Below are 14,139 nucleotides of genomic sequence, written 5' to 3'. Positions count from 1 at the left end.
AGGAATAAACAACGTTCAAATGCCCTTTGTTTCTGTTCATCACTGCCGTCATAGTAGACTCAAGAATTCAGGCAAAGGAGGAAATATATGAAATCTTAAACATTTATTCAGGAATGCACAAAATATAGCAAATAACATACAATCTGGGTATACTTAATTCTTCAATTTTACAAATATTAGGAACAATATTCTGTTCTTAAAGTATAAAATATACATATATTGTACTGTAACAATGGACTTGCATCAAAACACACCCTCAGACTAAAGTGAAGCCACTACAATAGGACACAGAGTCACACTGAAGGTCATTTCACAAGACATTGGCGATTGATTGTGCTGACGTGAAACAAGGCTATCCATTATATATGAAACACACCTGACCAAAAATACACACACCTCCCCTTTTACTGCAAAACCAGTACTGTTGTTCAGGGTGTTTTGATCATAAAATATACATACTGTATACAGTACACTTTGACAACAGTTTGGAAACCACCACATGAATGAACTGTTGTTTTTCACCAAAAAGTTAAAGTAAAGGCACACAAGCAACATTTGCGCTCACATAAAATATGAATACAGTCCAAAGATATCTACATGGCAACAACACAATGTGTAACTATCATTCAAATGCAGAGCAAGAAAATGAACATGGCACATGGTTAAGTATAAGAGTATTATAAAAGTGGTTTAAACTAAGCTTTCATTTCCACCCACCATTGCCAAACTATCATCAAATGAATTCGATATTATCACAATTATAGATTCTCTTAAGTGCTCTTAATATATTCAATCCCAGAGATTTATGGTAGGCATAATGAACATGATGGCAAAAATCGGCTTTACTTCAAACTCTGCAAAACTGAGGTTTTTAATCACACATTGTATGTCTTACTGTGTAAAACACTGAAAACTCCTTGGCATGAAGTGTCTGAGCAATAATACTACAGTTTATTTGATGATTAAAGTAGATAACCAAAATAAATGGCAGCAAATATTATCTACAGGGTCAGTATACTAAGATCAGTTTACGCTCTCAATAGAGAGATGTGTCTTTTCTGAAAACTGTATCATGAACATAGTTAAATACACTGTAGACACACTGTGCTAAAGGTAATGTGTGCTGTGTACCCACACGTATTTCACTTAGTTCCTACAGATTTGTATGTAGCTAGCTGTTTCAAACGGTCAAGGAAATTCTTTGTAAAGAACAAATGCAAATACATTCCAAAGCATGGGTAGAACAGTTAAAAAACTGCTGAATACTTGAAGAATAAAATAAGTCTTCACTGTAAATCTTTCACCAAATATCAGAACATCTCCTTTAGAATAAGTAGATTCACCTCATATTGACTTTGTGCTTCTTATGCTGCAATGACATGATGAACACTAGATTATTTCTCTGGTTTCATATTCTTGTTTGAAAAGAGCAACCGTTCTGGATTTCAAATGTATTTTTCAAATACAAATGAGCAGGAAAAAAGAAAAGTGTGCTTATGTGTGATCATGTACAGTATTTACATTAATGTTGCGTTTGAGTTAAGGCCACTTATTCTGTTCCCAGTTTGGCGATCAGTTCGTCGCAGATCTTGGTGAGCTCCTCAATCTCTTGATTCTGTGAAAGACAGAACAATTTCAGGTCAGAAATACATAAAGATTAAAAAGGTTTCAATTGTAGCGAGAGAATGTTTTTTCAGTAGCTCGCCTCATACTCGATGTGCAACATTTTAACTGGATTAATCCATCGTGCAGTGTTTAATACTAACTGTAATTGTAGTTAACTTTTATTTTAAGGTTTTAATCTGTCCTTTCACTTCACCAGAGGCTGGTGTTAGTAGAGTGAACACTGCCCCCTAGTGATGGATGCTATGCCAGTATGTTGGCAGACGTGCATATATAAAATCGGTGCTGACTGCCAGCACATGATGAAGTACTTACAGTGTTTTTACAGATCGCTGTAATTGAAGCACTTGTGAAATCACAGTATTTAACACCATCATTTTACCATTGCAAGCCACAGGGGTGGGATTACGCAATAAAATGTGATCGTTTATATCACAAAAATGGAAAACAATGGTTTCCCAAAGCAGAAAAACAAAAAGTTCCTTTTGGTGCCAAAAAAGAAAAAGCTGAGGGGAAGACACATTGATTCTTTTAACTTAACTAAACAATGAAAAAAGGCATTACAAAGGAGGGAACGGGTGTGAGACAACAGATTATGTAGGAATTGTGCTGTGATTTTACGGTGACATAAAGCCAACACACATTCTCAAATTTGATCTTATTTGTTTACAGTAACTTTACCAGATTTTACCAGACTTCTGACTTGAAAGCTAAAGTCAAACACACCAACTGAAAACTCTCCCGGCTAAAGGGTTGCAACCTCAATCATCTTGAGTGTTTGATCAGGACGCTCTGCCCTACACTCACACAGTTCAACACAGAGAATCAATATTAATCAGATTGCAGTCATCCTACCTTTTGAAGGACGGCTCTTTCTAGTGACTCCGCCTTCATCTGCTCCATCCTCAGGCTGGCGCTTAGTGCGACACCCTCTGCGTTGGCCTTGGCACGTACCTGTGCTATGTCCTCGTTAGCCCTGTTAGAGAGGAAGTGAAGGAGACAAAGGAGACCGTCAAATCAAGAGTCTACGTCTGATCTTGATTTTCAGGTTGAAGAACTTGTCCAATGACTGAGAGACATCGAAGCTTACTTGTCCAGTTTCTCCTCAGCGTGCACCTTGAGGGTTTGGTATCGCTGCTCCTCCTGCTTGATCCGCATCAGGTAGTCCTGCGCACACTTCTTCAGGACCTCCTCATTCTAGACAGATTATTGAAGACAATATCTAGTGATCCAGCTATTATGTGATAGCAGATTTAACAGCATTGCATTAGATTCATACTGAAGCTCTACTGACCTTCTTAAAGCCCTCCAGGACTCCCTTCATGTTCTCGTACCTCCTGAAGAGGTCAGCGAAGGAGCGCTCCACAGAGTTGAGGTCGGCTATCGCCTGGTCCCTCTCCAAGGTCAACTGTCTAACAGACTTACTGCAGGACAGAGTCTTCTGGTTCTGCTCATCCTCTGCAACAGACAGAGGAGTCAAAAGACAAGATTTAAAGGGCATGATGTCGAACAAATCGTAAAGACTGAAGCCGAAGGTAGACAGTGTGCTTGCTTAAAGGGCTCCTAATCTTTGAAATAGCTTTCCTGAGCAACTAGAAAACCCCAACACTCTCCTTTAACTCATCCAAGACTCACTTCTACAGATGGGATATGTTTACATTTTAAATGTGTGTATCTCTTGTCATTGTATTTGTGTTTATACGTTTTTAAGTGTTTCGTTTGCACGGGTTTTTACTACTGCTGTTTTATTTGTTATTCTATCTGTTAACTGTGGGGGTTTTTTCTCCTCTTTCTTTTTTTTGTCTTTATTTTGAAATGACCTATTCAAAAGGATTCATTATTATTCATTATAATAGGGGATCGGCAACAAATATAATGATTTTATTAAATGAAAGTAAACTCATCCAATTGTGTTATGTAATATATCTTAGCTGAGGGGTTTATTCTCTACTTTTAACCCTAAACCTACACTTTAGCCATGTTTCCTTATAATATGCACCCTTAAATGTAATGTATGTGACATAATGCTTGGGGGGTTGTCATAAAACCACCACTACTTATTGTATATAAGGCCCTCTGAAGCCAGAAAGACATTAAACTAAAGCTACATACAGCACCACCAGGGGGCAGCAACTCACCAATCATCTGTGCGACTGTTTTCTCATACTCTGCAACTATGTTCCTGTCAAGTAGAAAAACAGAATAACCACATGTTGTTGCTTCCATGGATTAAGACGTATGTTTCTTTGCAGTTGTACTTTCAAATGAAATAAATATCCAGGGAAACAGTGCAGTTTCCATACCTCATCTCCAAAACCTCCAATCTGCTGTCCTCGTACTTCTTCTTCCACTCACTGACCTCAATCTCCTTAGAGATGATCTACATGATGACAGGACGTGAAGAGAAAAATATTCAGAAGTGAATCATCTGCAGATACACTTTATGAAGAGACACTTTCTAAGGGGTGTGACAGACACATACCTCTTCTCTGATCAGGGTTAGCACTGCGGCCTTGTCCATCTCACTTAGAGCCATGTGGTCCTGGCACAGGGCTGCAGCATCTGAGCCCTCACTGCTGGTCATCTTTGTGGAGAGTTTCATGGATATCTCACTCTGTGGAACATGCAGAGAACATACTGTTTAAGACCTGATAATAAAACATCCACGACGAAAAACTGTTCTCATGTGTTGATTTTATGAATCAAACATTTGTATAACCTAATTCGGCTTATCGTAGACAAATATTGCATGGGTAAAAACGATAAGATAAAAAAATTGATGTCGGAGCACGAGAAAGGAAAACAGTCCGTTAATGGCTGAACTATCCTCTTCCTGATTGAGATAAAGAACAGTTAAGAAGCCGGTCACGTTTAAATATTCATGGTGATGTACCCAAACTACTACTACTTACTATATCCTCTTTCAGACAGCAGATTTCTTTCTCCTCAGGGTGACTGGCAATCTTTGTCTCAGGAGCTTTGAGGATAAAAAAAACACAGAATTCAACGACAAATTACAAATGCTATTTGTTGTAAACACCCATATCTAAGTTTACTAAGTTATAATCCACAAACAAGCCTATTACTGTGCCCAAAGTCCCCTAAACTTAAGAAATATGGCACTACTTGTTTAGTTTTCATTATATTGTCTTGTGTCAATGATTAAAAGAGGGAGCAGATCGATTTTAACACACAACTATACGGAACATTTGTTCCACAGTGTAACATTTCTTATTTTCTTCCATCCAGGACAGAGTTTTGCTGAGCATGCGTTCTCCATTTAACTCCTGCCAAAAGTTTGATACATTCTTGGGGTTTTTCAACCTTTTATACTCCCAACACAAGTTGATTAGAAAATCATGAAAGTGAATCCCACTGCTTGTTGACAGTTTCCAATTCATGCTGCTGTTGGAACTGGCACCTCTCTGGGCATGCCTGCCTCTTTAACACCATGCCTCGTTCATGCACTGTTTGTTTTTTATACTGCATGCTTCATAAAATACTTACCACTGAACTATATCACAAGCTAATTTTGAAGGTTGGGTGTAATCTCACAAAATTGCTTTTTGTAATAAAAGAAAGAAAGATGTACTTTGATTAATCCCCGTGGGGAAATTCAATCTAAGCCCTGTAGAGCAAAAGCCTCTCTTTTCCACTTGGCATATTTTTTAAATTTGCACACAGTGGAGATTTTGAAACGTACCATCCTTAAGAGATTTATCCTCGATTGATTTATCGACTGTCTGTTTTTTCGCAGGTGCTTTGTTGCATTGGGTTTCTCCTCGCTCCTCCTGGATGTCTGCTGTCTGGCCCAAAATGCCAGTGCAGGCGAGCTTCTCCTCATCAGTGGCGTGATGAACTCGCTGAGTGATCTCTGGGGTCGAGGCCACCACCTCATCCTCCCTCTGCAGATAAGGGAGACAGATAGGATAGTTATTTCATGCTTCCATATCAAATATCACAAAAAGAAACACACAGCATTATACTCTTTTTGTACAAAAAAAAATACTATCCACCCCAACCTGAGATTCAAAAAATAAATAAATAAATTCAAACAAATAACATAAATAATAATAACCATTATAATCATTACAAGATTAAAAAACAGAAGTAGTTTGATTACTTTGATTAACAAATGAAAATGTGAATAGACTTACAATTTTTTATTGAATGTATCAAATATTAAATGCAACCACTAAGCAGAGGAATGAAGTGTATCTGTTGTTTTATTATTCTGTCACATCATTATGTTACACAATGTCTTGAGTATATCTGCTGCAGTACAGACCTGGAGTCGCTGCTGATGCTCTTGTCAGCTATCAGGTTAAGTGCGTGTGTGTGTGTGTGTGTGTGTGTGTGTGTGTGTGTGTGTGTGTGTGTGTGTGTGTGTGTGTGTGTGTGTGTGTGTGTGTTAAAAAAGTGAGGTCGAGAGGTTAGACAGCTGCTGAATAATGGGAAATGCAGTGCACTGCAGTACAGTGTAACATTTCAGATTAAAAACCTACCGTTACCTGATCGCACACATCAAGCACCAAGGACTGGCTCTCATCATATTTCTGAACTTTACAGGAGTTCCTAAAAAACAAGCACATTAAGATAAAAGATTCAGAATACATAGAACAAAAGTAGTGGTTCATAAAAACATTCAACTGTTTCTATAGCCATAGAGCTGCCAGCATTTTTATGCATATCAGTGGATTTATGGCCCAAAAATAAACTATAGATATACTAACGCTGCCAAACTTCTGGTGGGATCACAAGACGGGACAAATTAACTTGATGATGTATGGCCTTGTGAGTTGAGGTGAAACCAATGATTATTTCTCTTAAATGCTCCTTCAACAGCTCAGCACATGCCAAGATGAGAGTAAAATGGAAAGCAATCATACAGTAAAGAGAGCTTAGAATGTGAGAGTACTTACAACAGAGAACAGAGAAACTTGACTTGCTCAGATGCCCCCGGGCTAATAGAGGTGGACGAAAGCAGAGGTCGGGGGTGGGGGGGTTTGCGTAACAGACAAGAGGAGGAAAGATGAAAGGTGAAAGGGATATTGATTTGGGGAAGGGAGAACAGATCAGGGGGAATAGAGAAAGGAGAGTGTGTGAGTGGCTAAAAGCGTTGATCTCGGCATGAGATAGTTAAATAAGATTAAGCAAAAACCCAAGATGCCCACACACCTGGAAAGGTTTAAATTAGCATTGCAGTATAAACACTTCTGAAGGCCTATATATATCCTGTTAGGGAATTGCATCAACGGCCAGTATGCAGTGTTAAGTGTTTAGCGCCAGTTCAAAGCAAAACCTAGTGGCAAACACATCAAGCCTAGGTACTAGCTTAGTGGAGTTGATCCAAACCTAATACGAGTATAACACTGTTTATAGTGTGACAGCCTTCTCCTTTAGACTTACGCGATTGTCCTCTCTTTGCTTTTCTTAGGCATCTGCCTCGCTTTCTTCTCTCCCGCTGCTTGCACTGCTTTAGGTTTGCCCACTTCTTTCACTTTTTTCTCCGGCTGAGGGGCACTGCTGGATGAGTCCTCGTTGGTAATAGTCTTGGAGGACTTAAAAGGGTCCACAGAGTCGTCAAAATTGTCTGGATCAAAACTGTAGGAGCTCTTAGGGAGAACTGGAGAGCCGCACACTGTACTGCTGCTACCAAATGGATTGAAGTTTGGGTCGTCCCACTGATTGGGATCGAAGTTATACGCTCCTGATTTAGGAATAGGAATATCGTCAACATTAAGAGGTGCAGTTGAGTCTGATAATGGCAAAGCAGTTTCTGGAAGAGGTTCAGAAACTGGTTCTGACACTGGTAGAGAAACTGGTTCTGTGATAATGGATTTTGGTGCTGGTTGAGAAACTGGTTCTGTGATAATGCGTTCTGGTGCTGGTTGAGAAACTGGTTCTGTGATAATGCGTTCTGGTGCTGGTTGAGAAACTGGTTCTGTGATAATGGGTTCTGGTGCTGGTTTAGAGGAAACCTCTGACGCTTTGGCCTTCTTCCTTGCTGCCAGTTTGCTATTTGTCTTTTTACCTCCTAATTTCCTTGGAGGTGGCTTGCTGACTGCCCCCTCATCCAAACCGAACTCGAGCATTACGGACTTTGCCTCTGACGATGACGGCAATGATGACTCGGCTTCTACTGGAGGTGCTGAGCTGTCTTCACGTACTTGCGAGGAGCAACCGATTGGATCAAGTCTGGGAAAAGAGCTGGAACCAAACGGTGGGGGAGAGTTCTGGATTTTGGATCCGCCGCAGGTGAAAGGGTTAAAGCCATCATCCAGCTGGTCAGGGTCAAATTTGTAAGTGGCCTTGGGAAGAGGAAGTTCCTGTTCCTCATTTGTTTGGGGAGGTTCATCCATTGAGGCCTTCACCTTCAGTGATGGAGGCTTAGACTTCCTGTTTTTAGTCTTTGGAGGGGGCTCTGTCTGGTCAAGGCCATTGCACTGTGGTTCTGGGTCAGCCAGAACTTTCTGCTCAGGGGGCTCTGGAGCTGGACTGGCTGCAGGTTCACTGCAATGGAATGGTTCTGGTTCTGGCGTACGAGCAGGAACAGAAACAGGAAGAGGAGTAGGTTCAGGAGACTGAACTGGAGCAGGAGCTGGATTTCGCGCGATAGCTGGATCTAGAGCTGGAGCTGGATCTAGAGATGGATCCAAAGCTGGAACTAGATCTAGAGCTGGAGCTAGATTTAGAGCTGGATCTAGAGCTGGATCTTGAGCTGGATCTAGAGCTGGAACTGGATCTAGAGCAAGATCTAGAGCTGGAGCTGGATCTAGAGCTGGTTCCAAAGCTGGATCTAGAGCTGAATCTAAAGCTGGAACTGGATCTAGAGCTGGTTCCAAAGCTGGATCTAGAGCTGAATCCTGAGCTGGAGCTGGAGCCGTATCCGGGACAGGATCGGTAACTAGGACAGGCGCTGGGATTTGGAATAGCTCAGAGGATGCAGCTGTGCATTCAGGCACTTCAGGCTCTTCATTCACTAATGATGGAGCAGGGGCAGAGCCCAAGGCCTCTGGGAGATTCTCTGTCTGCCGTGCAGGCAGTGTCTCATAGTCTACTTCCAGTGGGCCACCCATGGGCACCACAGGCTCATCCTGACCCATGTTGTGTCTGAGCCAGAAATCCTGATCCAACACAGGAGCAGTCACTATCAGCTCCTCCTCCTGATCCACATCTAAAGAAAACATTTGAGTAAAAAACAGAATTAAAAATAAAATATATTCAAAAGCAGAATATTAAAATTGCATTCACTTTTCTTGCCTATAATTATCCCTCCAATCAAATCTAAACTTAGATGTTAGTGACATTTGATTGGTTCCTAGCCAGCCAACTGTTCCTTTTGCTGCTGTTGCCATGGCGATGTCCTACTAGAAACTCCATGATATTTAAACCGAGTAGTGCGTTAAAAGAAACAGAGAAAAAAGAAAAATAAAGGGCTATGATTTATTTTTAGTTGTGTTGATGACAACAGGGCCAGAGGGGGGGGGGGGGAGTTATTATTGCCGCCAGGGAACACTTTGACACATCAACATATTTCACTGGGCCTGTCATACTGGCCATATTCATGTAATATTATGTTGCTAGGAGACTAACACACTCTGCCGTGTTCCTACCTACCTCCACTCACATTAGCATGTAGCCAGAGTGTCGTTTTCAAAGCATACAAACATGTCCTGATCCAAATCCACAGACTCCTTTGTATTCTCTCACTCTTGTTTTAAAGAAAAGGGAGGAGCATGTCGAAGCAGGGATAAACCTCACTTGGCAGCAGGTCTAATTTCCTTAAGACAATTATGGGTTTGCATGGTTTAACCATTTTATCATGATATACTTAATTTTTTAATAAAAAATACTACGCACCTGTGCATAATAGACATTTACAGTCAAACACACAATATTTAAAGAACTTTAAGTAAGTATTCAAATAGTAAATATATAATTGTAATGGATTGACAAATGTCGGTTTTTCATTCACTTAACCACAGATTCCTCTTTCTATTTAGGAGACATACTAAACAACCCTTAATTATCCATTTGTTTATTACCACTTAGTGCCTTTTAGGCCCTTACAAAAGTCTTTAAATATCTATTAAATATTCAACAACTGTCCCTATGCAATATACACATGCCGATGCAGCGATGGAGACTTTGGAAGGGCTTAGACAGACACAATAATTAGCCTGTTTACATTTAAAGAATTTCTAGAGGGACTTCAACTCCCCCCTGCCAGAATTCAAACTTCCTCATTCAAAGCTGCAGGAAGGGATGTTGCGGGTTTAAAAAAAAAGTGAACTCCCTCTTCGCTGCACACTAGTGGACCTTAACAATGTACACTTCTGAAAACGTTTTTGCCGTTTTACAGGAAGGATTTACTCCTACCAATGCTGCCAACGAGTCAACACATGGTCTCCTTAAACCCTGCTTCGGTTACAGCCTGATAACAATCTTAGTTTAGTCCCTCCCCTCATTGTGACCTCTATCAATTACCAATACAACACGAGGTGAACCAAAGCTTTTGTTGAACCTGTTGAATTCCTGAGCAGAGGACGTTCCCACACTCTGCTTCAGGCTCCTCCTCTTAGTGATTCAAATGACAATGACAGCGCTTCTACAATCATCGCACCCAAAACTCAGAGGGACCTGACATACCAAACATGTTTCACTGCTTAGGTATTACTCACCTTAGTTACCACTAATAAAAACATTGCAATGCAACACATACTTGACACACTTATTATATGATCCCTAAGAATAATGCATTATTATCAAGCTTATCATGCGTTAAAATATCCCTATAGCACTGTAAACTTATAGTTATAAGCAATCAGTAGTAATCCTAATGTTTTGTCAAAATAGTCCTTATACATTATAAACCTTTTTATAATATAAGGTCAAGTATCATAATGCTTCAATATTGTAGCTTACTTACTGACATTTTTTCTGCAAGCCCATGTCTATAATCAAACAAACTTACGATGCATTTAATTAGTTGCATATATTTTATAATTAAAATGCATGAAGGCAAAGACTATGATGCATTACAAATATAGAAATGATAATGCACTATGGTCCTTCATAGTATCAGTAGTATATCAATAAGTATTATGATATCAAACCTTTTAAATTATTATAAAATGATGTATAATAGTCCATAGTGTTTCATCATAAAAAGTGTGACTTTAAATCTGATATTACCCTAACTTTAAATCTGATATTACCCTAACTTTAAATCTGATATTACCCTAACTTTAAATCTGATATTACCCTAACTTTAAATCTGATATTACCCTAACTTTAAATCTGATATTACCCAAACTTTAAATCTGATATTACCCTAACTTTAAATCTGATATTACCCTAACTTTAAATCTGATATTACCCAAACTTTAAATCTGATATTACCCTAACTTTAAATCTGATATTACCCTAACTTTAAATCTGATATTACCCTAACTTGTCAGGGTATCTTGATTTACAGGCCAGTAAAGTACAATCAAAGATAAAATGCAGAAGGCAGGTACATTCCGGACAAAGTCAGACTGCATATGTATCCAATTACTCTGGTGTGGTGAACCTGATACGCCTGGCACAGAGTTCAGGCACAGAAGCGATGTTAATCTATAACAACATGTGCTATTGATTATTTTATCATATAAAGATGACTGAGTTGATGCCTTTTAAAAGCAAATGTTCCTTTTGTTGACTATAAAGACAAACACATGCACATACATGTGATGTGATGTTTGCACTTATTGTAAGTCGCTTTGGATAAAAGCGTCAATGTAATGTAGTGATGGCCGAACATTCATGGCAACATAAAAGGACCGCTGACTTCAACATAGACTCCTGTTACCATGGCAACATCAATGAGGGACACTGGGTTTATGATATATAGTGTGCATCAAAAGTACATTTCCTTCAAACTGTTTAATACTAGTTTAATGTTAATGAGAACAGTCTGCTACCGAAGGTGTTTCTGCAACGTGTTTAAGTCTTGAACAGTTAGCTGACTCTGCCTCTTCTTATCTTTCTCTCTATGTCTCTGTGTTATTGCTCAGCAGTTGCCCCACCTGCTTTGTCTGCATCAGTGTTGTTGTTCTCCAGCTCTTCGGGGAAGGTTGAAGGAGCGTGGACAGGAGTTGCTGCTTCAGGAGTTTCAAAATGACCCTCTGAGTCAGAGCTGTGGAAGCCAGAGAGAGAGAGAGAGAGCGTGAACTTTACAAACATTCAAAACATGAAAAAGCCGGAGGACAGAAAATATGCATTATGTAACTGAGGAGCAGTGACCGCATTATAAACACCATGTACTCTAAAGACTCTACTTAATCAGCACTGGGAAAGACATCTTGCATTAAAAGAAGTGCACCAACTGGATTAAAAATGTGCAAAGCGTGCAAGTGTAAGGACAAATGCAAATCATTTACATTGTACAGGATGTTCCCTTCTAACGTTGTTCTATTTTAATACTTTTTTTACAGGTGGGAAATTCTTTAGCACAGAAAAGCAAAGATGATACTGAACATTTAATGAACTTTAACAAGTCTCTACTGTCCCAGATCTGTCCTGACTTTCTCCTTTGATGTTGAATTGTGCTTTGGCAACACTCGCTATCATTTGAGTCCTGCCAGTAATGTAGTGAAAGATTAAGAGGAAGATAAAGAGGAAATAGGGCACACCACTGTTTCCTGTCAAATCTATAGCACTAAAGTATGAGACAGCACCATACAAATTACATTTATGTATGTATTTTAAAATAAGATGTGAATATTATAACTGAATACGGGTTTCAAAACTCTTCACATGACATGTGATTTGAACATTGTAAAGCAGTAACATTCGGTTTTGATCTGATCACTTCAGGAAGTCACATCACACTGTGTTAATTATTGGTACGATAACTGCTGATAGTAAACACACACACACACACACACACACACACACACACACACACACACACACACACACACACACACACACACACACACACACACACACACACACACACACACACACACACACACACACACACACACACACACGTATTTTGGTATTATAGGCTAGAGTGGTGATTGATTATCCAGTCAATAAAATATCGTAGTGTAGGAGTCGGCAACAAAAAAAGTAGTTGTGTAAATCTTCACTTTGAACAAAGGCCAGGATAATGAAGTTATCAAAGGAGACCGATGATAAGAGAAAGGATAAGGGTAGGTAATGATTTGACCATGTGTCATGTTCTCGAGCAATGATTATCCTTGGGTTTAAGCTGTACCTGGTTGCATTGATGGAGAATGTGTTCCATTTCTTTGCATCCACAGAAATGAGGATGTAGCCTAGTTTCAGCGAGGCTGAGAAAAACATTCAGTTCAAACAGTGACTGAACGACAGCCACACCAGAAATGTGTCAGCACTGCACGACAACATAACACATCTGACATTTCTGCATTTAAAAAAAAAAGAAAAAAGGCTGATGCAAATAAGGCAACGGTTTTCCCCCGCTTTTCAAAACCTTCATAATTTAAGAGATACCTCAACCTGACAGGTGGACACACACACATGAGCACACGTCAAAATGCCCCCTCCTCCAGTTCAGACAGTGTGAATCCCAACACTTGCCTGTAGCTTTGAGATCTCTCCTCCTCCTCTTCCTCTCCAAGTTGCTGCCTCTCCTCGCTGGCATCATGCCCCTCTTCATCCTCCTCTCCCTCTCCCCCTCGCACCGCCGTCCACGTCCATTTGGCCCATGACACGGGTGACAGCCAAGACATCACTCCTCTTTCCAGAGGGGCTCTTCAACCCTCAGTCGACTCAAAGAACTCCCTGAACTGTTTTCCAGGGCCCGACTAAAAGCCTTTCTGTTTGTTTCTGTCCTCAAGATTTCCACCCTGCCAATGGCTCTCACATCTTCCCACAGAGCTTCTCTTCAGGCGAGTTCCCAGATTCCCATGAGAGGAAGAATCATTTATATTCCCACTCTTCTATCTGTAAAACCTCCGTCTTAAAATCCCCAATTCTTCAGGTGCCTTCTCTTCTCTTTTCTTTTTGCAGTCACGCTCCTTCTGCCTCTGCCTCGGTGGCAGAATACCACAGCTCTGATCAGCTGGGTTTCAAAATGCTGTTCTCCCTCTCTCCTCGGCTGAGCACCCCCTCTAAACCTCCACCTCGGGATGGTCCACTGATAAAACACACAGCGGGGGAGGCAGGAAGCTTGAAGCTCTGAAAATGAAGGCAGCTTCTCGTTACTCAACGATATGCGTTCCCCTGTGGCTGGAGAATGGTACGATCCTGTCAGTCCGCTCTACCACTCCGAAGCAAAAGGAGGGAGCCAAAAAACAAACACAGAAAGTGGAGGAGGAGCTGGGCTGTTGGGGTTCCACGTTTTATAGCCCATAGAGAGGGTAGGAATGTGGGGCTAGTTCTTTAAGCCTTCCCTGCTCCCCCAGGCTGTTAAACAGTTAACTGTTTCTCCCATCCAGTGGCATGCAGGCATGCATGACTGGGGGAACCAGTTCTGTT

General features: G+C 40.4%; 1 protein-coding gene across 6 annotated transcripts in view; it reads right to left on the bottom strand.

The window, feature by feature from the left end:
- Positions 1–84: 84 nt before the first annotated feature.
- LOC134882405 (transforming acidic coiled-coil-containing protein 1-like) overlaps positions 85–14,139 on the bottom strand; it is a 29,912-nt gene continuing 15,857 nt past the window's right edge. For 2 of the 6 annotated variants that reach the window (XM_063910066.1, XM_063910065.1), the window contains exons 2-14: positions 11,697–11,806; positions 7,033–8,800; positions 6,546–6,587; positions 6,129–6,198; positions 5,327–5,528; positions 4,536–4,600; positions 4,106–4,237; positions 3,927–4,003; positions 3,762–3,805; positions 2,918–3,081; positions 2,714–2,820; positions 2,479–2,599; positions 85–1,615 (exon numbers count right to left, since the gene is read on the bottom strand). In XM_063910066.1, coding sequence (XP_063766136.1) covers positions 1,550–1,615; positions 2,479–2,599; positions 2,714–2,820; positions 2,918–3,081; positions 3,762–3,805; positions 3,927–4,003; positions 4,106–4,237; positions 4,536–4,600; positions 5,327–5,528; positions 6,129–6,198; positions 6,546–6,587; positions 7,033–8,729 — 2,787 coding nt within the window. In that variant the 5' untranslated portion in view covers positions 8,730–8,800; positions 11,697–11,806 and the 3' untranslated portion in view covers positions 85–1,549. Of the gene's footprint in view, positions 1,616–2,478; positions 2,600–2,713; positions 2,821–2,917; positions 3,082–3,761; positions 3,806–3,926; positions 4,004–4,105; positions 4,238–4,535; positions 4,601–5,326; positions 5,529–6,128; positions 6,199–6,545; positions 6,588–7,032; positions 8,801–11,696; positions 11,807–13,239; positions 13,878–14,139 lie in introns of those variants that run through there. The other 4 variants (XM_063910062.1, XM_063910061.1, XM_063910064.1 and 1 more) reach the window with 4 other exon arrangements.

Source organism: Eleginops maclovinus, chromosome 20 (assembly GCF_036324505.1).
Source record: "Eleginops maclovinus isolate JMC-PN-2008 ecotype Puerto Natales chromosome 20, JC_Emac_rtc_rv5, whole genome shotgun sequence".
Taxonomy (NCBI): Eukaryota; Metazoa; Chordata; class Actinopteri; order Perciformes; family Eleginopidae; genus Eleginops; species Eleginops maclovinus.
Note: the sequence above shows the minus strand (reverse complement) of the source record. Positions and strands in the feature narration are given on the sequence as shown.